This window comes from Sycon ciliatum, chromosome 10 (genome assembly GCF_964019385.1).
Source record: "Sycon ciliatum chromosome 10, ocSycCili1.1, whole genome shotgun sequence".
In the NCBI taxonomy this organism is placed as follows: domain Eukaryota; kingdom Metazoa; phylum Porifera; class Calcarea; order Leucosolenida; family Sycettidae; genus Sycon; species Sycon ciliatum.
Window position 1 is genome coordinate 26,443,995 of NC_088652.1, and position 25,913 is coordinate 26,469,907.

The 25,913-nt window shown below is 51.2% G+C and overlaps 3 protein-coding genes across 3 annotated transcripts in view; all 3 read left to right on the forward strand.

Moving 5' to 3' along the window:
- The window catches only part of LOC135826443 (integrin alpha-8-like), a 71,481-nt gene extending 71,058 nt beyond the window's left edge, over positions 1–423 (forward strand). The window contains exon 32 of the mRNA XM_065339053.1: positions 1–423. This exon is cut by the window's left edge and continues 975 nt beyond it. The gene's annotated coding sequence lies outside the window, so the exon portion shown is untranslated.
- A 1,700-nt stretch (positions 424–2,123) lies between these two features.
- LOC135825547 (WD repeat, SAM and U-box domain-containing protein 1-like) lies at positions 2,124–16,030 on the forward strand. The gene is made up of 13 exons (XM_065338156.1): positions 2,124–2,687; positions 4,280–4,436; positions 5,250–5,413; positions 6,343–6,405; positions 7,048–7,144; positions 8,046–8,079; positions 8,526–8,566; positions 9,774–9,871; positions 10,390–10,433; positions 10,838–11,000; positions 11,260–11,325; positions 14,372–14,434; positions 15,106–16,030. Exons 1-13 carry the CDS (start codon positions 2,345–2,347, stop codon positions 15,300–15,302), a joined length of 1,530 nt encoding a protein of 509 aa, XP_065194228.1. The 5' UTR covers positions 2,124–2,344; the 3' UTR covers positions 15,303–16,030.
- Positions 16,031–17,499: 1,469 nt separating this feature from the next.
- LOC135825556 (mucin-19-like) lies at positions 17,500–25,412 on the forward strand. The gene is made up of 2 exons (XM_065338171.1): positions 17,500–20,948; positions 22,500–25,412. Exons 1-2 carry the CDS (start codon positions 17,928–17,930, stop codon positions 24,282–24,284), a joined length of 4,806 nt encoding a protein of 1,601 aa, XP_065194243.1. The 5' UTR covers positions 17,500–17,927; the 3' UTR covers positions 24,285–25,412.
- Positions 25,413–25,913: the final 501 nt, after the last annotated feature.

The window sequence follows — 25,913 nt, forward strand, 5'->3', positions numbered from 1 at the left end:
TGCGCAACCCTGTACCCACTGCTAAGCAGTCACTCTTCACATTCTACTACACGTTTTTGACTGCGTTGCTCTGCCACACGTACTGCTGCTGTCGCTGTTCGTTTGTGCGTTGACGTGCGCCTTGTGATGGCCGCTCGTGTGTGCGCGTGTGTGTCTGTGCGCACGGGTCGAGTGCGCGTACTTTCCCCCCACGTGTGCCAAAGCAGGGGTGTATTTGATAGCTTGATCTGTGCCGCATCGCTCTTTCAAGTTTCATCAGCTTTCTTTTTTTGTTTCTAGATTTTTTTTAATTGTAAGATGGCGAGTTGTGATCTGATTTGCTCGCGTACGTGTTGCTAAGTGAATCGCTGTCACCATGGTCACGCTTCAGTTTATTGTGTTCTGTTTCTGAATTGTTTTGTATTTACATCTTCCATCACCGCACGTGCCTGGTGTCTCTTGTGTGACGAGTGCAGTGGCAATGTGCTGGCAGGGAGAGAGCGAGAGAGAGAGAGCGAAAGAGAGAGAGAGAGAGAGAGAGAGAGAGAGAGAGAGAGAGAGAGAGAGAGAGAGAGAGAGAGAGAGAGGGAGAGGGAGAGGGAGAGGGAGAGGGAGAGGGAGAGAGAGAGAGAGAGAGAGAGAGAGGGGGGGGGGGGGGCTGTGTGCGGAATGAGGAGGCGCTAGGCATGTGCCGAGTGCAAGTGTGTCTGTCAGCGCAAATTCAACCCAGTACAATGACGTATCCACTCCAAGATTTGCACAACTTTCAAAGAATTTTCCGTGGGAACAGACTAAGCGCGACCATAAGACATGCATTTATTGGGGTTTTTTTCTATCCGACACACGGCCCGGCAACTGTGCTGGTACGGGTGTGGGTGTACAAACTCTGCTGCCCAAGCTCTATTTCTTTTCTGGCGGCAGGCAGGTGGAGCTCTCTTCCAGCTGACTGTCGACAGGCCCACACTCTTGCTCTGTTCATTAATATGGTTAAACTTCACCTAGGGTTCCCAGTAAAAAGGCAGTAGCCTGTTGGGACTCCCCTAGTAAAATAATAAAAACTACTACTACTACTACCATACACTCTTTATCGGCGCATCAACACTGCTGTTCCCATTAATTTTGCAAATGTATACACATGCAAGTTCCCTCTCTCTCTCTCTCTCTCGCGCGCGCGCGCGCGCGCATATGCACACACACACACACACACATCTGCTGCGGACTCCTAGCATTCATGTTCATGTATCTGGGATACACGTGAGGCATGTCTAAATGTGTAGAGGCGCTGGGGGTGCAGCAAATTTACGCCTCTTTCCATGTCCACAGCAGACTTCATAATGTGCAGAAGAGATTGGTGCGACTTCAGCGGTACTCGAGGAATTCATTATATCGGTAAAAAAAAAACTATACTGCATGTGTACGGTGAGACCTCTCCATATCCAGTTCAGTGGGTCACTACATTTGCAGTAGTACAATGTACATGCATGTAGTTACTGCTGGAATATCCTGAATGGCAGCCTGTGTTTGTATACCTTTGACCGTTTGACGCCCGGCGCCCGTCGCCGGAGGCGATGATAGCGATGCTAAAGCGGAAGCTATAGCAACTTGTGCTAGGATTGCACCATTCACCAGCTTGCAAGGCTGAAGAATTGCCCCCCCCCCCCCCCCCCCCACTAGTGTTTCACTATTCAGCCTGGTCTACACCACACAGCTATTTGAAGTGGCTTTTTTTGGCCCGCAGTGAATCTATGCTTTTGGTCTTTTTTTCTTTCTTAAAAAAAAAAGACCAAAAAGTGGTCTGACAGATGCCACTTGAAGTGGATAATTATGTCAGTTGGGTATGGGACTCTAAAGAAAAAGAAAAGGAAAAAAGGCTGACATGAGAATCTCACCTAGTACCTGATCAGGCTGATGCCTGTAGCGCAGACATCCAGGACATGTCGACAGACAGATGAAAACAGTTGTGCACAAACAACAGCTGCAGCAGCAGTGAACTGATTCAACTGACACGTCGACAGTCGTGTGAGTGTGACAGAAGGATGGTAGAGCTGACGTAACTTTGTGATGGTATTACGTCACATACACACCCTTCGTAATTCGGTTCAAACTCGGACTCGCCTTCGCGACTTCAGACAAAGCATCTTCCAAAAATGAAAGACAAACTGGAAAACCAAAATGCAAAGGCAGCAGCAACCAACCATTTCGATTTCTTTCGTTTCCTTTGTGAAGCTGGCCATCCTCAGCCAAGGAAAGGGTTTCCCCGTCTCTGCCTAGTCTTCCGCTGTCGTTGTTTTTCTCGTCACAGGAATAGATTTAGTCGTGCTGCTGCTGGTTGTTCGCAAACGACACGTCAAGCAGTTGAAAAAAAATGCAGTCGGCTGATCCGACACTATCACTGCTCTGCACTGTCGAGGGACTGCACCGCAGCGACGTAAACGCCTGCTGCTTTGCTCCGGACGGAAAGCGCTTCGCCACGGGCTCGTCGGATCGCACTGCCGTGCTGGTGGCGTGCGATACATCGGGTGCAGCCCAACTGCAGGCCTCCGCAACTCCCAAGCCAGACAGCAGCACGTCGGGACACATTCGCCAGCTGATCGGGCACAAGTACCACGTGAACGCCTGTACGTTCTCGCCGTGCGGAACGCTGCTGGGAACCGGCTCAACGGACTGTAGTATTCGCGTCTGGAATGTCGGCACCGGAGAATGTGTTGGTGAGCTAACCATGACGTCATGCGCTCTAGTACATAATTATTATTATACATATACCGTAAAGTACCGTTGATCCGCCCCCTCTCTAATTCCCGCCCCCTGTCGATTTTCTCCTTGTGAAGCGACTTCGCCGTATACAACGAAATACGATGTTGAACCGACGCATGCACTGCTGTACACAATACTTGCCAATCCAGGATCAAAATGTGCACAATTTAGCACTTTGAGTCTGATCCTCTACGTTGTTGTACATCGTACTGCACTTGACAGCCTTGATCTAATTCCCGCCCCCTGCCGAAAACCCAGCTGGGAAGCGACATGGCGTGGGGGCGGATCAACGGTACTTTACGGTACATGATTGTACATTTGACGGACTATGGCCCAGTATGGGGGACAGTATGGGGTGCTACATGACATGAAGAGTACATAACCAAAGAGTATGCAACTCTGCATGTGGGGTCTGGCGCGGCGTGCTGCCTGCATTACGTAGCCACGAACTGTGGACCATTGCGTCATTATTGATCTGCTACGGTCTCAAATCCGCTTTTCTCGGAGATTTCGGATAGTTTTGTACATGATGTGTGTGATGATGATGATGTGTGTGTGTGTGTGTGTGTGTGTGTGTGTGTGTGTGTGTCTCAGACTCTTCCTGACTTTTCTTTCATTCTCCTGGGTGGTTACCAACAGCCAGTGCATGCCGGAGTATGTGGTGTGATGTGACGTGTGCGGGGGAAAAAAAAAAAAAAAATGAAAAAGACCAAAAATAGGGATTCACTGGCCAGAAAATGTCACTCCAAATAGCTGTATGGTGTAGACCAGGCTGAATAGTGACGGTCAATTCTTCAGCCTTGCAAGCTGTTGAATGGTGTAATCCCAGCATAAGTTGCTATGGCTTCTGCCGTAGCATTGCTATCATCGCCTCCGGCGATGGGCGTCAAAGGTCAAGGTCAAGGGTGTGTGTGTGTGTGTGGTGTGTGTGTGCGTGCGTGTGTGTGAGCGCGCACACGTGTGTGGATGTGAGGGTTCATGCTTGTGCGTGCGTGTGTGTGTGTGTGTGTGTGTGTGTGTGTGTGTGTGTGTGTGTGTGTGTGTGAGCATGTGTGTGTGTGTGTGTGCATGGATATGTGTAATTCACTGGCCAGAAAAAGTCACTTCAAACAGCTGTGTGGTGGATACCAGGCTAAAAATAGTGGCGGTCAATTCAGCAGCCTTGCAAGTTGTTGAATGGTGTAATCCCAGCACAAGTTGCTATGTCTAACATAGCTGTTCGCTATCATCGCTTCCGCGATGGGCATGTCTGAGGTCTGAGGTCTGAGGATATGTGTGCTCATACATGTGTGTGTGTATTATAATATAACCTAACACTGGTTAAAAAACCAGTATTAGATCTTGTTTCATGCTGTCAATCTAACAAATTGCATGTGTGTGTGTGTGTGTGTGTGTGTGTGTGTGTGTGTGTGTGTGTGTGTGTGTGTGTGTGTGTATGTGCATGTGTGTTTGTGTGTGAATATGTGCACGTGTGTGTATGTGTGTATGTATTGTGTGTGTGTGTGTGTGTGTGTGTGTGTGTGTGTGTGTATGGTTCTATTCACAGCCACCATGTCAGGTCACCATCGCGGAGCAGTGAGAGCGGTTGCATTCTCGGCTGACGGCACTCACATCCTGTCGTCGGCCTCCGATGACACTCTCTCCGTGTTCAACATTGCCACTTCCATTGAAGTTAAAACATGGAAGACGTCCACGGAAGGCCAGTAAGTCAGTTTCCCTTGCTTATACTGATCTACCGCTGTTAGTACGATATCAGTTACAAAACAAGCCTGATTAGCAGACAAAGACCCGAAATCCCCTGACGCCTGAAACGCATTTAGCAATCGCACATGCAAGTCCGGATAGTATTGTCGTGGACGTGGAAATCCGGTCGAATGACCGGGGCCGGCGCCCTCAGCGCGTACAGAACGTTGCATGCAGTGCTCATGTGCTGATCCGATTCGACCAACGCGCTGCCGTGCATACATGCATGTGCGTACCGCTTGCCGATGGCTGCAGGCCAGCGCCCTGGGGCCGCTAGACATGCGACCGGATTTCCATGTCCACGACAGTAGATAGCACATGTACTTATTATAAGAAGACAGATTTGAACCCCCGAGGTTGTCTACTAATGAGGGTAGATGCGTATTGGTATTTCGGCTTGAACAATTTGTCATTTGTCTAGGACTCTTGCCTTTTCTTGGGAAGGCAACAGCAATGAGGAAGTGGATGTGAGAACGATCCACGCTATGTTGAGCTCAACTTAACAGGAGATCTCTCTCTCTCTCTCTCTCTCTCTCTCTATCTCTCTCTCTCTCTCTCTCTCTCTCTCTCTCTCTCTCTCTCTCTCTCTCTCTCTCTCTCTCTCTCTCTCTCCCTCACACACTTTCATTCTCCCTCCCTCCCTCTCACTCACTCTATCTCTCTCTCTCTCTCTCTCTCTCTCTCTCTCTCTCTCTCTCTCTCTCTCTCTCTCTCTCTCTCTCTCTCTCTCTCTCTCTCTCTCCCCCTTCCTCCCTTGGTGTGTGTTGTGTCAGGTTGCAGTGTTGTGCATGGACCTCTCACGGCTGGCAGGTCGTCATCGGCAGTAGCAGCGGCCACTTGATGCTCTGGGATGCATTTGACTGCCGCCTCGTGTCGCAAGTGGCCAATGCTCACGACTTGGGCGTATGTTGCCTCACACAGTTTGTCTCCGATGCAGGTGAGTGGTGAGTGGTGCGTATGCATCACTTGCATCGCTGCTTGGATGACAACTACAGTCAACTTTGCGTATAAAGACACTCGGCGGGGCATCAGAACAGTGTCCTTATTCGCGAAGTGTCGTTATACCCGAAATCTCATTATAATGTATTACAGTTAGATGGGACTTTGCTCTGGGCATGGAAATTCTGTCGTTATTCGCGAATTGTCGTTATATCCGCAGTCGTTATTAGCGAAGCTGTAAGATTTGAATCTCTAACGGGGCACACAGTCTAACGTTTCAACGAGAGGAAATCCTTCACTAAGTCAAGAAACGTTACACGTATGTTATTCCTTCTCTCGTCTGTACTAGAGAAACAGACGACGGGTGTGTGATGGCTGGGTCGGTAAACTTTGCGCCCGCCAAGTGGGGACATTTTGCTAGTCGTTAAACTTTAGACTCGTCACGCTTTCAACTGTTAAGCTGTGTTCACAACTGTCGCGTGTACGCGTGAAACCACACGTTTGCGCGTATTTTTGCTGGCTTTTGGGCGTTTGGGTACGCGTGAACTGCAAGTGTACCTCGTCCACGCGCCAGTTGGGAACACAGCTTAACAGTACAGCATAACTTAGTGGTAGAGCATCGCTGGCCATATGCAAGGACCCCCTGGCCCGGTTCGGGTTCTGGTAGTGACATTTCCCATTTTTCGTTTTCCTCCACCTGATGCGTCACGTGCAATCCTCGCATGTTTGCACGCCGTTTTTTATGTACTTATACACCAGGGTCCATGATTTCCGGGGTAAAAAGCTGCACTTTCATCTGATGAGGTGGAATGCTCGCCCCGCTATGTGTGTGTGTGTGTGTGTGTGTGTGTATGTGTGTGTGTGCGTGCATGTGCGTGTGTGTGTGTGCGTGGGTGTGCACCTGTGTGTCTGTTGGCTTGTTCTTAGAATACGTGGTTAGCGGTGGTACGGACAGCAAGATCACCCTGTGGCAGCTCAAAGCGCAATCAGGTGAGTGCGGCTGCTTGTTCATGTGTGTGTGTGTGTGTGTACCTTCTTGCCAAAGCATTTAGAAGCTGGACTAGTTTCGGCTCCACAATCCAGTGTGTCGTTATTATATAGCTTTCATGGCTGAGGTTGTTGGTACGTCTGTTGGCTCTGGGTTCCCAGTACTCAGTAGCTGAGGCTGGTTGGTAAACTAACTCCAATTTCACTTCAAGGTACCAGTGCATCTAGTGTCTGCTTCTATCAAAGCAGCGTGCTGTCTATATTGGTTACCCCAGCAAGTGTAGGGTGTGCATAGGTAACTGTCTTGGCCGTTTTATGCCGATGTACTCCGTGTGGTGTAGACCAGGTGTGCATTGGTGGTCGATTCACATGGCTTCACCAGTTGTGTGGATTAGACAGTTATCTGGCACAAGTTTTGATCTGTCTCATTCAGATCTTGTCCGCCATCGTTGAGAAAATCTGTGGGTGCACATGCAGTGCATTTGCAGATTTGCGTACTTTTCTTGCGACGGGCGTATACATGTTACATGGTACATGGTGTGTGTGTGTGTGTGTGTGTGTGTGTGTGTGTCTGTCTGTCTGTGTGTGTGTGTGTGTGTCTGTGTGTCTGTGTGTCTGTGTGTGTGCACCCTCACACCCTGACAGGCACCACACAGCTACAACGCAGACAGGTGTTCAGCGGGCACGCATCGTCCGTCTACTCTGTGGCCGTGTCTCCTGACAAGCGATTTCTCATATCGGGGTAAGCGACAACTGACATGTGACACACACGCACACACACACACACACACGCACACATGCGCGCGCGCACACACACACACACACACACACACACACACACACACACATACACACACACACACACACATGCATACGGATAGAACAACTAAACACTCAATAGTTGTTCCATCGAGTACCGCGGGAGCACCCCATCACCACCTGCCTTTTGTGGTTGTGTCCTATCTGTAGGTCATACGACACGTACCTTGTATACACATTGTATGTCATGCAGTCAATGCATACTCAGTTTTTCTTTGAGCGGATGCCAGCTCTACAACAGAACATGCTGAGTGTGACCTTAGTACACTAAGGTTGTCACACCGTACACACTCTGCTGCACTCAGCAATACCTCTTTCCTCTCCCAGGCTGTAAAATCAAGTCGGGGCTGTTTGTTCTCACGAGACGGAGCGCTCCCGCGGTACTTTACTGTATTATTATGCTTGTGAGCAAGCTGGGTCGCTTTGTGAGCAAGCCGGGTCGCTTTGTGAGCAAGCCGGGTCGCTTTGTGAGCAAGCCGGGTCGCTTTGTGAGCAAGCCGGGTCGCTTTGTGAGCAAGCTGGGTCGCTTTGTGAGCAAGCCGGGTCGCTTTGTGGGCAAGCCGGGTCACTTTGTGAGCAAGCTGGGGCTTTGTGAGCAAGCTGGGTCGCTTTGTGAGCAATCCGGGTCGCTTTGTGGGCAAGCTGGGTCGCTTTGTGGGCAAGCTGGGTCGCTTTGTGAGCAATCCGGGTCGCTTTGTGAGCAAGCCGGGTCGCTTTGTGAGCAAGCTGGGTCGCTTTGTGAGCAAGGTGGGTAGCTTTGTGAGAGCTGGAAACATGCTAGTGCTCGTCATCAATGTTTCCCATCATTTTTTTTGTGTTTGCAGATCAGCTGATAAGACCATCCGTCTGTGGAAATTTGTAAGTCACTTGGTTATGTTGTGTTTGTTGTGTTTGTTGTGTTTGTTTGTCTGTCCACTAGTCTGTCTGTCTGTCTGTCTATCCTTCTGTCTGTGTGTCTGTCTGTGTGTCTGTGTGTCTGTCTATCTGTCCAGTAGTCTGTCTGTCTGTCTATCTGTCCAGTAGCCTGTCTGTGCGTGTACGTGTGTCCGTCTGTCTGTTTGCCTGTCTATCTGTCTGTCTGTCTGTTTGTCTGTCTGTCTGTGTGGGTACTAATAGGTGTGAGGTCTACGGATGAGTGCTTACCCCGAGTGCGGAAGAGAGAAAGAGACAGAGTGAAATGTTAGCTGAATGAATTATGGGTATGAACATGTGTGTGTGTGTGCTTGTGTATGTGTGTGTGTGTGTGTGTGCGCGTGTATGAGCGTGCGCGCGCGTGTGTGTGTGACCTACTTGTGTGTTGACAGGAAACTGGCAAGGACATATCTCAGGCGTCCGGTCATCTAGGGTAAGCTGAACTCACTTATATACTGACACACGCGCACACACACACACGCGCGTGCGCACGCACACACACACACACACACACGCGTGCGCACGCACACATACACACACAGGCAAGCACAGCGTGCACAGTGTACACAATGTGCAAATGCACTAGGCACGTGAGAATGAAGTTGAAGACACCACTGCAGCTGTATTTATGGTTGATAAATATGGTGGTAAAAGACACACCTGGCAATATGGCGGTAAACACACGCCTGCCCACACACGCTCCCTAGGCTGCAAAGTTCTGGCACAGAGCTCTCGTTCTCGCCACCACCACCATTCGTTCGCGCCTGGCGCCCAGTCGATGCATGGTTGGCGGTATCCGACATAGCCGGCTAGTACATCAAGTAGCGCATGGCACATAGAAGATGACACAGCAACGACATAGCTCGATTGCGACGTACGTTTGGTCCCCGCTGGACTCATCAGGCAATCTTCTTCTTGGATGTCTTCATACGGAGCTTGACTCGGGAGAATGAAGTTGAAGACACACGACTAGGCGCCAGGCGCGCGAACGGATGGTGGTGGTGGCAAGAAGGAGAGCTCTGTGCCAGAACTTTGCAGCCTAGAGAGCATGTGGGCAGGCGTGTGTTTACCGCCATATTGCCAGGTGTGTCTTTACCACCATATTTATCAACCATAAGTACAGCTGCAGTGGTGTCTTCAACTTCATTCTCCCGAGTCAAGCTCCGTATGAAGACATCCAAGAAGAAGATTGCCTGATGAGTCCAGCGGGGACGAAACGTACGTCGCAATCGAGCTATGTCGTTGCTGTGCCATCTTCTATGTGCCATGCGCTACTTGATGTACCAGCCTGCTATGTCGGATACCGCCAACCATGCATCGACTAGGCGCCAGGCGCGAACGGATGTTGGTGGTGGCGAGAAGGAGAGCTCTGTGCAAGAACTTTGCAGCCTAGAGAGCGAGTGTGGGCAGGCGTGTGTTTACCGTCGTATTGCCAGGTGTGTCTTTACCACCATATATGAAGCACTAGGCTTGTGTTGGAAGAATGTTGTGGTGCCTGAGAAGATGGGTTGTATCTAGCGACAGTGCCGCTGGTCGTTTTTAGACATGTGTTCTCTTGTTGTGCTTTCGTACGTACACATGAACGCACATACACACACATGCACACACGTACACACACACACACATGGTCTGTGGTGCAGGTTCATCAGCTCCTGTCGTTTCTCACCTTGCGGACGGTTTGCAATCTCCACCGGTGGTGACCGTGTCATTAGACTGTGGAAACTGCAGCAAAGTGATGGTGAGATGCTGGACTGTCTGTGTGCTGTAATAGGTACTGTTACACTCTATTCACAATCTGTCCATATCTTCTGGTTTGCAACAAGAAACTTGTCCTTTTGTGTCTCAAAATGAACTGGTTTTTGACGATACACTTTGTCAACATCACAATCTGTCCATATCTTCCGGTTTGCAACACAAGAAACCTGTCCTTTTGTGTCTCAAAATGAACTGGTTTTGACGATGCACTTTGTCAACATCCTAAGTTCATAACTTTGGTTTTGGCACTGCTGCACCAGTTGCATGGCTTCTGCTGTAGCATTGTCCATAACATATCATCGCCTCTGGCAATGGGCGTCTAGATGCTTGCCTTCACTTTTCTCACCTCCTGTCTCATTCTTGCTGCTGCTGCTGCGGCTGCTGCTGCGGCTGCTGCTGCTATTGCTGCTGCTGCTGCTGTTGTTGCTGCTGTTGCTGCTGTTGCTATTGCTGCTGCTGTTGCTGTTGCTGTTATTGCTGCTGTTATTGTGACATATGTAGGATCTTTGGCTGCATCAGCACTGGGACCAGTTGAGTCAGCCAATGTAAGACTTCAATTTGTGCTGCAGAGTCTCTCTTTCAAGCTCTCTCTCTCTCTCTCTCTCTCTCTCTCTCTCTCTCTCTCTCTCTCTCTCTCTCTCTCACACACACACACACACACACACACACACACACACACGTTGAAACTGAACACTATCTTCCAGAAACACATCAACCCGATCTGCCTCTTTCTAGTTCCTGAACCCTGTGTGAGTTTTGCTTTGTCATACTATTTCATTGCATATCATGTTGACGAGTGTCACGTGGGTTCACTCGCATGTGTGTATTTGTGTGTGTGTGTGTGTGTGTGTGTCTTTCTGTCTGCCTGTGTTTTGTGTGTGTGTGTGTGTGTGTGTGTGTGTGCGTGCGCATCCATGCACATAACACACTCACCCTCTTCCACGTTCAGGTGCCATCATCATCTCCCGAGTCCTGGGGTGTGGATGACGTTGGTCAATGGCTGAAATCGCTCAGTCTCAGCCAACACAGTGCAGTGTTCAAGCAAGAGAAGGCTGATGGTGCTGTACTCCACTCTTTGCATGTACAGGATCTCTGCAAGAGGTTCAAAATCGGTGAGCAAAATATGTGTGTCTGTATGTCTGTGTGTGTGTGTCTGTGTGTATGTGTCTGTGTGCACGCGCTCGCGTGAGCCGGAGTCCGTTCGTCTGCTCGTCTCTCTGTCGGTATCGTTAATCCTTTTTTTGGTTTATGTGTGTGTGTGTGCTCGCTCGCACGCGCGCGCGCATGTGTGTGTGTGTTTGTGTGCGTGTATGTGTTTGTGTGCGTGTATGTGTGCACATGCTATATACTGTGTGTGTGATCTCGACGCAGACAAGCCCAGCGAGCGTCACACGATTCTGTGCTCGCTCAGTGAGCTGTTCCCCGCAAATCGATCCGGTAAGAAAGTGTGTGAACGTGTGAGTGTTGTTGTAACCATGCATGATTGCCAATTCAGCTCGGGACCTCAGTTCAACACGGCTGTGTCAAGAATACATGAAAACCAGAATGTGCAGCTTGAGGATGTTTCTGCTATGGGTGTCTGTCACGGCGGAATTCTGTGACTACATCATATTTGGCGCAGATCTGAGGCAGGAAATGGCGTAGTGCGTACAACTGAGCTGCAGTTGTGCAGAAAGAGACCTGCTTGAATCCTTCTTGTACGCGCTACATCACTAAAATGATGTAATCACGGAATTCCGCCGTGGCAGCAACCCATCCGAGCTGCACACTCTGGTTTTCATGTACTCTTGGCAGTATGTACAGCATACAGGAGAGTGCCTATAACTTTATAACAATGGCTTGAACAAGCACACATGAGAACAGGACAGTACCTTGGCAGCGGTAACTGGGATCATCATCCGAATTTCACATTGTCAATAATGTCAAGCAGTACCCAACCACGATCATTGTTCACCTTGGGATGGCGTCTGGATATGTGGATGGCCTCCCTTATCCGGCGGTTCACGTATGACACTTCCTTTGCGAGTATGGATGGTGATGTGAAGGGAATGAATGGCGCCGTGGATGGATGCTGTAGTGGTTGGTGCAATGCATAGTGCTCTCCCCAGGGGCTTTGTGGTGCACAGACTCTAGCTTCTCTGTAGTGCTCCTGGAATCGCTCCCTGACACATCGCTCCGTCTCTCCCACATCCTCCCCTCCACAAACGGAACAAAACATTGAATAGACCACATTCTACGACGTACACTGACCGACCGTCACTCATACCAATGTCACATGTACGGTATTCCACTGGCCTCCTCCTTCTCTTCGCCTTCCTTTGTAGCCCTCTTGGAGGCACTCTGGACTGGTGAATGAAGAAGGCACCAACATGTCTTCCAGGGATTGACCAGACGGAAAGACAACGCGGACATGTTTTGCTGTACGACCGAACTGTGCGACGAACGTCGCCGGCTAGGCGATCGTTGATGAATGGGAGTTTGAGGACGGATGTGAATGCATTCTTTGTATGTATCTTGGTTTGGTTGCATGATCGTCAGTAGTTGTTACCTGAGAGGCTGACATTTTCGAAAATGAAAGCCAGGTCTTGTCCACCGGGAACCGCAAGTATAGAATAATAGAATTCGCTTTGAGGCGTAAGGCGTACCTCTGCCTCCAAATTGGGACCGACCCGTATTGAGCATGTATAAACGGCATCTTGTCGTACGTAGGTACAGCTTGGTGCAGTGGTTGGATTCTTGCGACAGTTGACCGACGAATATTCAACTGTGGCGGGTAAGGGCGCAATAGCGCATCAGGCCAACACTTCTCTACGATCCGACAATGCCGACAATGCGAGAGGTGTGCCGGGAGTACAGCACACGCTACTATCTCAACCTTATTTTTTATTTTTTTCTACAAATTCCTCATATCCCCAGACACTGGGGTGAATAATGGAGTGTGGTGGTGGGGCCCATTAAGCTCAGCCGACCAGAGGTCTCGGCTTCATAGCTCCATGGGAGTTATGCTGGTGGAGGAAGAGGAATGGCGGTATTTCAAGCAGCAGGGGATTACGCTGTGGCGTGACGGGAGATTTACGGTCAATTCGTAAAGAGCGACGGGAGCTTGCCACCATCCTGCAGAGCAATGGTCGGCCTCAACACCGGCCTCAGCCGCATTGGCACGAGCAGCATCAACAGAACTGGCCGAAGCTGGAACGGAGGCTGCAAAATCAGCAGGGTCCTCAGAACGCGGGGAAATGTACTGTTCATTTCATGAAACCTGAATCATTTGATTTCTGGAAAATAATTGGAGGCATATCCAATTTCGAAAAAAGTGTCAACACCGACGCAGTCCACGCAGTCAAGTAAAGATGAGAAGGGAACGAAAGCGTTCGGTTACATAATAGGCTTTACTTGACCGTGTGGGCTGCGTCGGCATTTGATTTATCTTTCTCATTGCACGTGATAATGTACTTTCCTCAAGACCCTGATTTATTTTCGACTTAGCTGAGCTTCCATATAGAGTATCCGTTGTACACTGCAGGTGACTTGCACTGCTCAAACACTGCCCAGCATCTGTGGGCAGAGCTTTATGATACGGAAGTCAGAACGATTTGTTGACATTTCGAACTCTGAAGAGAATGTTGAACGGCCGCTGCTTGTATGACACCTGTACCATAGGTTAATGGTAGAGCATCGCTCGCTTCAAGCGAGGGTCCCTGGTTCCAGTCCTGGTGGTGACAGTCAATTTCTCTTCTGGCTTCTCCTGTTTACGTCTTTCCCACAAACCAATGAATGATTTGTTGACAACTCCGAGTTTCACGCCATTCGACCATCCGGCAACATGATTTTAATGTAGCGCGGTGGAACTCGGAGTTTGCAACGAACCGTTGTGACTTCTGTGTGAATGCCTCGGCTGCACGGAAGGATGCACCCATGGCGTGCTGCGAGTGCTGGCTGCACCCCTAAAAATAACTAATGAAACTGATTCCAAACGCAAACTTTTCAGTCGCAAATTGGTCTGTGCTCGCAAATCGTGAACTAAAACCCGGCGCAAGTGTTTCCCTGTCTAAGTATTAGAGCGACCTGCTATCCATTGTTCTTTTCATTTGAACCTGAATGTGCCATTTAGTTGTCATGGTAATAGAGAGGTTGCGCACAACGAAAATCCGTAGCGCCGTAACGAAAATATAAAAGCTAACGAATATTCGTAAACCGGGAGGTTGCGGCGGCCGCGCGGGTGCGAAGAGTGAAGACAGGGAGTTGTAAAATATCAGTATTTTTTATTATCTTAGTACTCAACTAACGAAAAGTATTTTCGTAGATCTGCTCTGTTTCGGTCACGTTTGGATGGATCTTCAAAGCAACTTTCGCTACTCGAACCCGGACGGTCAAAATCTTACGAATTTTCCTTGTGCGCAACCTCTCTAATGATGGCTGCTCTTCCTGTGTGTGTTGTCATGGTAATGATGGCTGCTCTTCCTGTCTGTGTTGTCATGTGCAGTGCCGAACGAGTTTCTGTGCCCCATTTCCATGGAGATTATGCGTGATCCGGTCGTGGCGTCGGGTAAGCTGCCTGCTGGTCCTGCTCCGCTGCTGATTGGCTACTGTGTGTGTGTGTGTGTGTGTCTGTGTCTGTGTCAGTGTTTCATTTTCATTTGTGTGCGTATCTGTAGGGATGTGTGTGCATGCGTGCGTGTGCATGTGTGTCTGTGTGGGGAGGGTGGAACGCTTCTGTACTTGTACAGTACATATACAGCAGCTAGGTTGTAGCAACATCTCGTGACCCCTACCCATCAGCCATGCACTGACTGCCGAATGGCTGGTGATACATGTATTTCCTCATGACAATTACCCCACCTCTCCTACATCATAGTCTTTAGGATACACCCTTTGGAAAGAGGAAAACATGGATGCAGTGAATGGGATTTTCGGTCTTTGACCACATGCTGGTGAGCTGATCTACTCACCTCCCACCGCTTTAGGAGCTGCATCTGCGCCTTGATCCTTGAAGGGTGGTGGCGTTCCTACGGATGCGGAAAACTCACACACAATACGACTATGGTCGTGAGCCACTTTCCTTCCAGGGTGGTCCACCCAGCTGGCCAGAGCGTATGTATAGCGCTAAAACATGCCCTGCCCCCCCCCCCCTCCCGGGGGACACCTCCGACCCCTGCCGTACCACTCCCCACTGCCTTGTGACGCCTCTGTTGCATATTCCCGTGTGTGTGCGTACAGATGGTTTCTCTTACGAGCGGTCAGCCATCGTGTCGTGGATCACGTCTGGCCGACACACCAGTCCGCTCACCAACCTTCCGATGACGTCGTCGCTAGTCTTCGCCAACAACAACTTGCTGGCAGTGATCCGCGCGCACCTGGAGCAATGGCAGAAGGACGGCAGTGCTCCTCCTGCGTCCGCGCCACCATCGTCGTAGGCGCGAGGACGATGACGGTTCACAGCCAGGTATGCCGGTCACCGAGAAAATGATGGAATGGCGTGACAGTGTTGCTGCGGCAACCCGAATGTGTTAATGATGATGATGGTGGTGAGAGTAACGCCTCTTTTACGGGCCATCAAAACACAATTAGCCATGTGATGATGATAATGATGGTGATACCGTTAACTGCGGCAGACTTGCCAGGCATCATCACCCCTGGCCTCGAATCAGTGTCAGTTCGCATTCCCTGTTGCGTGGTAAGCGTTACACAGGAACGTCCTAGCCATGATGTAGCACCATTAGAAAGCCCTACCGGCACTTGTACTTGCTGATATGCTTTCCGGCCTTCCCTCTGAGATCCTGAGTCTGTGTTCCGATAGGTTCAGAAAGGTCTACAACATCGTGCACGAGCCACATCGTTTCTATTTTTTTATTTTTTAGCCTCTGAATAGGTAGTATTCTCCTTGGAGGTGCATGTATAGTTATGGATTCTTGACATTCGCTTTCCCTTCGCCTACATGTATAATTATGGACTCTTGACATTCGCTTTCCCTTCGCCTACTGGCTATCCGGACACAACTTACCCGCCACCTCACAATCGTGTTTGCCGGCCGATATCGATTCGAGCTCTCAATCATCCGTTTGTCAATTCATCTTTTGGTTAGTCTTTTGAAGGCACCTGTAATAACCTATGCACTCTATGATACAATAGTGGATCACGGCTATCAGGGGGCGTCGGAAGGTATTTTAGTCTGGTACGGTCAGCCGCCTGAACTACAATTTACCTGCCGGGAAGCCGAAGGGGTGGCTGAGCCGAACATTTTGGAAATTTAGAGCCCGGATCAATGTATTTATTGATTCGCGGGGTGCCTGGGGCGAAAGGTGGTACGGTCAATATCGTAGTGACTACCGTAGTGACCGTACCGTGTCCGACACCCCCTGCAGCTATGGTGTTATCTCTCTAGGTCTCATACATATGAGCATTGTGCAATCATCACGACACTGAGCTGGGAAACACAAGACTGATTATCACACAATGCACTAGCGGCTAGCCCTGCGTTCTTCTTAGGCCAACATGATAAAGTGCGTGCCGCGTATGCACGCGCCGTGTCCATCTTCTCATCGCTGGCACGGGTACCGTCACCACCAGTCCAACGGCGTGTTGCTGGCTGTGGATGCCCAGATTTCCTCTGTTACTGATTATAGTGATTTGTTTAGATCTGTTGCACATGTTCTGAACCTGGAATCTCTTCAAGACTTGTATGCCATCACCTTGTCCTTTATTCGTGCACTGTTGCTTATTTTCCAGGTAAGTCCCTGGCGCGTGTGTGTGCGTGTGTGTGTGTGTGTGTGTGTGTGTCAGATCCGCTATCGTTGCTATAAGAGAAAATCTGTGGGTGCACATCCAGTGCATTGGCCGATTTGCGTGCTTCTCTTGCGATGTGCGCATATGGTACATGGTGTGTGTGCGTGTGTGTGTATGTGTGCGTGCGTGTGGTGATGAGGGTGGGGAATTGGGGGGCGCGTGGCTGCTAACATGACAGCAGCGGACTACAGGGCAGCTGTGAATAAAATACGTGATGGCGTGCTAGCCAAGCTATTTGCTGCACCACAGACCGCTGAGTACTACTGTTGGCAGGTTGACAGCACCCCATGGCACAGTGCGGTGGCATTGACGCACGACTTCTGTTTTTTCTTCTTCTATTTTTTTACTTGCATGATGCGAGCAAGCTGCAAAGGCGTCCTCTTCTGCATGATGACTGCCATTGCAAGACTGCTTCAGCTGCTCAAGATCAAGAACTGCATGACTCGACTGCACAGACACCTGACCAGCTGCAGCAGTGCGCAACCCACCGCTAGCGCTATGATAATACTAGTAGTCTGTTGAGTGTTGTGCTGCATGACTGGGGTAGATGCCGCCTTGTACTTGTACTGTAGCTCTACTGGTACTGGTGAGTCGTGGTATGGTCTCTCCCATCAGCAGCAGGGAGTCTGCTTCCCATAGAAAGTCTTTCGAAAACCGAAGGGACTTTCCCTGTGGCCATCCTACGCACACTCCGATCCGATCCGGGCAGCCTTGCATGCCCGCGGTCTTGCCTACGGCGCACGTGTATTGTAGGGTTTCGAAAGACCCCCGGCCCCTTGCTCATCTGCTGTCCTTGCCACTCTGCAGCTAGTCCTGGTCTGGAGTGCCAGTACCATGAGTACGGCAGTAGCACAAAGGCATGTCGGCTATGGCGTATGCATTATAATTATGGCTTCAAAATGCAGAACAATTGACCCTCATTCGTGAGCTACATTCTGATGGTGTAACTAGTGGGTATGGTCGCTATTTTGTAGAGTTCAGCAGCTGAAGAGTGTTGCATAATTGCTGTACACACAGCCGTAAACAGTCAGTGCTCGAAAGAGGCCGGGGTGGTGAGGAAAGTGTGATCAGTCGAGCCGTGCGTGAAAAGTCCGCGATCGGAGGCAGCCCGATGAGCAACTACTTTGACCTAGCCCCCAAAAACCATTTCAAGCATTTGCACCTGCACACCGCAGACCTGTGTGTGCAAGCAGAGTACGAGTGAGAAGTGCGTGATATTGTCAATCAGCCGGCTTCGCTAGCTGGCACCGACCAACATGCGAATCAAACTAACACCAAGCGACGACGACGACGTTGGTGTTGTTGCAGAGCAGAGCTGGCTGACGGGCTCGGAGCGACAACAGCGAGTGAATACACAGCAGGGACCGCCGTGGCCGTGCGCATCCTGCAAGAAGAAACCGGCCGTCAAGCCGCGACTGACTCGCTGTTTGCACGTCGTGTGCTACGAATGCCTGGAGTTGCATGTGCGAGGCGGCGACGGGGCATTGATCTGTCCGGAATGCGGGGCAGTGGGCACTGCAGAGGATGCCAGGAAAGGTTTCCAACCGCCCGAGTCACTGCCTCGAATTCCGCAGGTTACACCCGCGGAGAACACCGGCGGGTCAGCGAAACTCGCGCGACCTGGTGCTGATGGCAGAGAGTATACTGCGTATGATGGTAGCGATTTGGGCGGTAGATCTACTGCCTGGACTGGAGCAGGCATGGTTGATGAAGACAGTGGCACTGGCAGCAGCAGGGCGGGCACTGAAGTACACCATAGTAGCAACGAGGACGTGGCTGGAGATAGCGAATGCTCACTGTGCGATGAGCCGACGGGAACAGCACACTGGTACTGCACAGACTGCTCACCTGCCGTCTACCTGTGCCGGGCACACCGCAATAGCCACGCACAGGCCGGCAGACGCACGGCAGGACACACGGTCACCCCGATCCACCGCGCTACTGGCGACCTCGTCACGGTAACGCTATATCCGGGCAGTGCTGATCTGGAGGTCCACTCGGAGCTGGGTGCCGAGCAGCTGCAGGCGTACGCGACGGAGGATGCCGTGTCGGAGGCCGAGGAGCGGAACTGCACGCTGCACCGCACCCGTGCGCTGAGCAGCGTGTGTCTGACGTGCAACGTGCTGCTGTGCGAGCTGTGTAACGCCACCAGCGATCACGCACGCCACGACCACTCCGTGCTCAGTCTGGCCCAGGCTGCCGAGGCACGGCGACGTGGCATGACGTCATCCATCTTCAGGACAGTGTCATCGGATGATAGCATGGCGTTATTGGATGGCAGTATGGCATCATCCTCATCATCGTCACGAGGTGCTGGAGACTCGATCATGAACACTGGCAACGGGCGCCTGTCAACCGAACGACGTGGCCTGTGCGTGCCAGACACGGAGGAGATCCTGACGCGCTTGCTAGTTCAGAATTGCACTGAAACGGAACAAGTCAAGGAGAACGTGTCCGCGGTACGGCAACAAACGTCCCAGTTCTACCAGCGCCTCCTGGAGGCCGTGCAGCGACGTCAGCGGCAGACCGAGGACACCGTCGAGGACTTCATGCGTGCCGAGCTGTCCAAGCTGGAGGGGCAACGGCAGGAGATCGTGTACGGGGTAGCGGCAGCACGACGAGTGGCGTCAATTGCTGATGCAATGGTGTCGGCGGCGGCACATGATGCCGATTTCCTGACCGCCTCGCCGTGGTTAAAGCAGGCCGTGGAAGCAGGACACGGGAAAGTGCGAGCGCTGGAAAAGCGAGGGGTGCGACCGCGCACCCTGGGCTTCGTGAGCGATCACGACATCACCCAGCATGTGCTGACCAGCGGCATACTTGCAGCAGTGCGCGTGGACAAACGAGCCGCACATGATCCCATGTCCTCCGCTTCTGCTACTGGCAACTTCCCGACGCCCAGTCCAAGAAGCGGCCAACGCGGTGGCTCTGGTAGTGTGCACAGGAAAGCCGCCCCGCAACCGGCGGAACTGCTCGCAGCGGAGTGTACTGTGTCACCAAGCAACAGCAGCAACAGCAGTGGTGGTGGCGATGGCAGCAGCATCGGTGAAGAAGGCAGTGACTTCAGGCGAGTGTCGTGTTCGCTCAGCACCGGAGACAGGGACGTGCAGATCACCCTCAGTTTGAGCATGCGCTCAGACATCGACACACTCTTGGAAGGCAGTATTGCTCCCCTGGACCCCAACGCCATATCATTGGACGTTGTGGAGCTGAGCGGCCGAACGACGCGACTAAGTGCAGCACAGCTTTCACCCGTACGCCTGCAATCAAGCGCCCCGCCGCCGAGACAGTCTAAGTTTGACTTTCGTGCTGAGTACACCGCAGGAGGTGCTGCCGCGTTCGCGGAGACCAAGGCAACCGGTGCATCGCCTGGCAACAACCCATGTAGCTTTGCAAAGCTCGCAGAATCTTCAGCTGACACCACTCGTGGCTCCACAGCGGCCAAAGGGTCTGCGAATGGGAAAGGTCTCGACACAGCCACTGGTAAAGCGCAGCCATTGTCTATACCCCTTATGTCCCAGGCTGACCGCGTATCCACGACCTTAAGCCCCGCAAAGCATTCGGTTAGCACGACGTTTCCATCACCTTCAACTCGCCCTTCCATTGCGACTGTCACGAGCGCCTCTCCAGGCAGACGCGACGTTTGCCTGACCCCGATCGGACGCGGGGCAACTGCAGTGACCAAGACAACGCCTGCCACAAGTCCAGCTGTAGCGAAAACCACACCAACCTCAGCAACAGCAGCAGCAGCAGCAGCAGCAATACCAGCAGCAACAGCAACAGCAGCAGCAACAGAAATAACAGCAGCAGCAGCAGCAGCAGCAGCAGCAAAAGCAGCAGCCACAGTAGCAACAAAAGCTGCAGCAAAACCAGCAGCAAAAGCAGCAGCACCAGCAGCAACAGCAAAAGCAGCACCAGCAAAAGCAAAAAGAGCAGCTGTAGCATCAGCAGCACCAGCAGCAGCTCATTCAGCATCACGGGCACCGCCTGTAACTACATTGGCTGCATCTGCATTCACTACCGCCGGTTCAGCTACCAGCAGCAGAACGGTTACCAAGACGACCACTCCACTGCAGGCGACCAGTTCGCACGTCACCATGGCAACAACAGCAAAATCAACAGCGCCCGTAGCTGTCGCAAACCCTGGTACACTGCTGACGATGGCAGCCAAACCATCACCATCAACCTCTGCTCTCGAGAGCAATGCATCAAGCAGTATTGGCGGACTGAAACCTCCAGGGCTCGGCGGAGACAAGCAGAAAGAGACGAAACAAAAGGTACTGTGATGCAGCGCCTAGTGTTGCGACCTTTAGTCTCGCACACGGCTGTGCAGTATTGTCCCTGTAATGTCACACTCACTGTTAAGTCTTACCCCTAAAGCCCTATTGTGTTTTTTCAGGTCTGTGTCATATTCTTTCAGGGTATTCGTTTGAATAGTAACTGCTGTGTCATGCTGGATTGCAAGCTGCAACACATTTGTGTTTCGAATTTCGGCCAGTGAAAACCAGTGCTGCGTATGTTGGAGACAAACACAGGCCTACCCTCGTTAGTACGTTAGTACGATATCGGTTATAAGACAAACCTCATACGAGTAGAGGATGATCGAAAATCCCCTGGCACCTGAAACGCGTACGTTCGCGTCCGGATATTAGGTTATACGCATCATAAGATAAAAAATGTTGAACCCCCGGGGTTCCGTAATGTCGTGTATAAAAGCAGGTGCTTATGGCCGTATAAGCCGAGGTTAGCCATGCTTCTATTCAAAACATGCTTCTTGAAGCCTTTTGCGCGTTGTACGGGATGCACGGAATCTCGTAGAATCCCGTAGAACTTAATGGGTGTTGAATGTGCAGGACCCTATTGTGTTTTCTGCTATTTCCACTAAGAAATGGGCCCTGACGGCATTTCAAACGAAAACCTTTTCTGACAAAGATCTAGCTACAAGTCATTAGTACTAACCAAAGTGAAGAAGCTGGAAAAGGGATTGTTTGCCATTAATGATGACTCATTGATGAGGCTAAAATTGGTCGAATGCGCATGCTTAGCACACAATGAACACCCAGCCGGGTCTGTACACACCTACGCCCTAGTACTGAACTACGTACATCTGTACAATGCGCAAAAGATCTATTCAAAACATCAAGAGTCCATAAACAAGAGTATGCAACTGTGATCTCTTTTCTATGGGCCAGATGCGCGGCGCGCTGCCTTCATTACATCATTCAGCTGCAGTCCGCGCACTGCGGAAAATCAAACACTACGCTTTCCCTCTGGTTTGAAATGAGTTTTCGTACGGAACTGGAGTTCACGCGCCAAAATTTAGAGATCGCATAGGTACTGGAATGAATCGAGCAAAAACGGATGGGCTCGTACGAGAAATTGTGGGTTTGAGTGCATGCTTTCAGAGCGTGATGGAGGCAAGTTACGTAATGAAGGCAGCGCGCCGCGTACTGGCCCATAACCACAGTTGCATACTCTTGTTTATGCACTCTTGAAAACATGCTTCTACGTCAACATGATCAGTCTACACTGTGCAGTGCATACTGTCACGTACGTACTTGCACGTGTACTTTGCCGAGAGAGGCTTCTATTCGAATCATGCTTCTGTGTCACGGCGCATGATGGCGCGGTGGGCATCGAAAAGTCAAAAGGTGTGTATGTGTGTGTACGTGCATATGTGAATGTGTGCGTTTTTCATGGATGTGTGTTTGTGTGTACGTGTGTGTGTGTGTGTGTGTGTGTGTGTGTGTGTGTGTGTGTGTGTGTGTGTGTGTGTGTGTGTGTGCGTGCGTGTGTGAATGATGTGCGCACGCGGCTGTGGTCTTCAGGTACTGCAGAAGGCCGGTGTGCGCTCAGGGAAAAAGTCACCAGCAGCAGCAACATCAGCCGTAGCACTAGGCAACTCGCCCTGCCTGCGGCAATTACACATCCACTACTGGGACACTCAGCCGACCCACTGTGCCGTCACCTCCGACAACATGACATCATCGACTGGGGACGGCAGACGCAATGACTTGCTGTTCGTTGCGCTGGACGCGGTGCGCATTACCTTCACCCCGCCGCGCATTGGCGTCTTCGACATCCGTGTCCAGTACAATGGCAGCGCGATCGCCAGGTGTGGCCAAGCTAAAATCCTGGCCTATCGTGTCCCGGCGTTCCGGTTTGAACCTATGCTGTCGCAGGCGTTGCTCCCTGACAGTGCAGGCTGGGAGAGCATGAACAATGGGACTACGGCGGTCGGTCATGTCGACCCGCCAGACCTAGCTAACGTTTTCTGTGGTATGGTCGGCTACGCGGACAAGTCCACGTGGGCGTTGCGGCTTCACTGGCCTTCGCGCGGCGCAGCCCGTGAGTCTGCTGCTGCTGCGTTGGGTGTTGGGTGCGTGGAGGCAGGCATAGTGCGGGCCTCATTGCTCCCTGGCAATGTACTACAGACACAGATGTCAGACAGGCCGCAGAAAACCAAGGAGTTTCTCTTCACCATCGACCAGCCGGTGGCCGATGGTTGTTTCGGCTACGATGGGGAGGACATGGGCCGTGATCATAGTGTCGGCCCGGGCGGTGGCAGCCGTGGGAGTTCAATTTTTGCCATTGCCAGGACCGGCATCCATGGTCGGCTCCCTGTATTGAAATGGGCAATGGAGGCACCGCCGCTGTTCCAACCAGCCTCCACACCATCAAGCAAGGGAGCGACACCAACAGCAGCAACAACGTCAGTGGCAGCAGCGGTAAAGGCAGCAGCAGCAACACCAGCAACCCCACCAGAAGCAACCCCAGCATCCAGTCCAGGAGTGCAGTCCAGCTCACTGACAGCATCGGCAATGTCGCCAACACCAGTGCCTCGCTCCATGCCTTTCGGCCAGCCGTCCGAATTTCAACCTCACCTGTCATCGCCGTTGTCCTCACCACCATCATCCAAAGGTTTGCAACACACGCCTACAGCATCCGCATCAGCATCACGGCTGAAAGCGACACCTTCAAGTTTGTCCCCGGTGTCGTGCTATAGAGGATCAGCTGGGATAATTTCGCCTGCAAGTTTTTCCCCAGTATCCAGCGGCAGAGCTTCAGGGATAGCTTCACCTGAACACAGTTCTCCCGTATCCAGTGACAAACCTTCAAAGTGGAAAGCTTCACCCGCCGGCAGTTCCCCAGTATGGTGGTTAAAGGAAACAGCGGCAGCGGGGATGGCGTCACCTACATCGCCTATCACACTGTCCGGTGTGTCGACTGCATCACCAGTGCTGAAGTCACCACCGCGCCCACTGTCGCCGAGTGGAACCGCTTCGATTCCACCCTCCTCGCCAGGTACTAACGCATCATCAGCGCTGTCATCCCCATCACCGCCACCGCCAACACTGTCGTCGAGTGGGACCGCTTCAATTCCGCCCTCCTCGACAGGTCCTAACGCAGCAAGCAGCCCGTCACGGACCGGAGAGGTCACGTCGCCAGTATGTGGCTTGCTGATATTCACAGTGGATTGCAAGCGCTCACTGCTAACGGTGTACGATGAGGCAAGTGCAGATGAGCATAGCATACAACTGCCGTCCGACCTCGGGTGGTGGAGACCAGCGGTGAGACTACCCAACGGTGTTGCGGCTAGCATTGTCGGTTGATACGTTGATAGTCTCTACCCAACAGTGTTGCGGCTAGCATTGTCGGTTGATACGCTGATAGCCTCTACCCAACAGTGTTGCGGCTAGCATTGTCGGTTGATACGCTGATAGTCTCTACCCAACGGTGTTGCGGCTAGCATTGTCGGTTGATACGCTGATAGTCGCAGTGCATGGCCGGCATACACGTCTTGCGCATCCCCATGCGGGTATATACAATGGCGTGACTGTCATCCATTGCGGGTTGATACCATGGCAACTGTCATCCAGTGCGGGTTGATACCGTGGCAACTGTCATCCACTGCGGGTTGATGCCATGGCAACTGTCATCCATTGCGGGTTGATGCCATGGCAACTGTCATCCATTGCGGGTTGATACCATGGCAACTGTCATCCATTGCGGGTTGATACCATGGCAACTGTCATCCATTGCGGGTTGATACCATGGCAACTGTCATCCATTGCGGGTTGATACCATGGCAACTGTCATCCATTGCGGGTTGATACCATGGCAACTGTCATCCATTGCGGGTTGATACCATGGCAACTGTCATCCATTGCGGGTTGATACCATGGCAACTGTCATCCATTGCGGGTTGATACCATGGCAACTGTCATCCATTGCGGGTTGATGCACACCCTACGAGTAGTATCCTAATAGCATCCCCAGCACAGCCTCGTGCTAGTCAACAACGGCAACTGTCATCCATTGTCGCCTGATACGCAGCCAGCAGGCTGCACTGCACACAGTGTGTATCCTCAATTTGAGTCGACGACTTATAATTATTGTGGACTGTGTGATGCCGCACATCTTGATAGTATCTTTACTTGTGACCTTCTGCTTTGTATGCAAGACTAGGGTGCAGTGGTATTAGACCTGTGAGTGGTATTAGACCTGTGAGTAGTGTTAGACCTGTGAGTAGTATGAGACCTGTGAGTGGTATAAGACCTGTGAGTGGTATTTGACCTGGTTATTTCCTGTAGTTCAATCATGTAGAGTGCCAGGTGTCCCCTTGCCTTGTAGCTTCCTCTTATACATAAAGACAGCCTTCATTATGTGCATGTGGATACGAGTTGAGAGAAATTTTCCTTTCTACATTTATTATTGGCTCAACATCCGAGTTTAAAATTGCGTTATGTGCTTTTCTAATTGTCCGCAAACTCCAACGCAGCCACTTAGACATTCAGGAACTTCTCAACTCCAAACTCCAGAAACGGTCTCTTCACTGACTGCGATTCAAATTTACATTACACCAAATGTCCGGGCCTGGCTCATCATCAGAGTAATGAATGACAAAATATCCATTGCATAGGTACTTATTGCATAGGTACTTGTTGAACTACATGTATGAAGAGAACAACTAATGACACTGAGGAAGGTTAACATTATGAGCCTTCCTTTTCACTTGTGGGAGCCTCAGCTGCATGCCTACTAGCTGCTGTCGCATTATCCATTTCCATTTTATTTTCCTTTTCTTGTACTCAGTTTCGCCATGGCTGGGTATCACCCTCATCTCTGGGGTTGCTTTCCTTTTAGCGTTGCTGGGCCCGAGGGCTTTGATCAGTCATCAAGCCCGACTGTACCTCGCTTGAATAATATGTTTCAGACGATCCCCAACACTTTTTGGGATT

Excerpts from the sequence above, each read along its gene's own strand:
- LOC135825547 (XM_065338156.1), top strand. The coding sequence starts at position 2,345 with ATGCAGTCGGCTGATCCGACACTATCACTGCTCTGCACTGTCGAGGGA. Across the intron at positions 5,414-6,342 it reads ACAGTTTGTCTCCGATGCAG|AATACGTGGTTAGCGGTGGT; the intron begins GTGAGTGGTGAG and ends GCTTGTTCTTAG. Across the intron at positions 7,145-8,045 it reads AAGCGATTTCTCATATCGGG|ATCAGCTGATAAGACCATCC; the intron begins GTAAGCGACAAC and ends TTGTGTTTGCAG.
- LOC135825556 (XM_065338171.1), top strand. The coding sequence starts at position 17,928 with ATGCGAATCAAACTAACACCAAGCGACGACGACGACGTTGGTGTTGTT. Across the intron at positions 20,949-22,499 it reads AGAAAGAGACGAAACAAAAG|GTACTGCAGAAGGCCGGTGT; the intron begins GTACTGTGATGC and ends TGTGGTCTTCAG.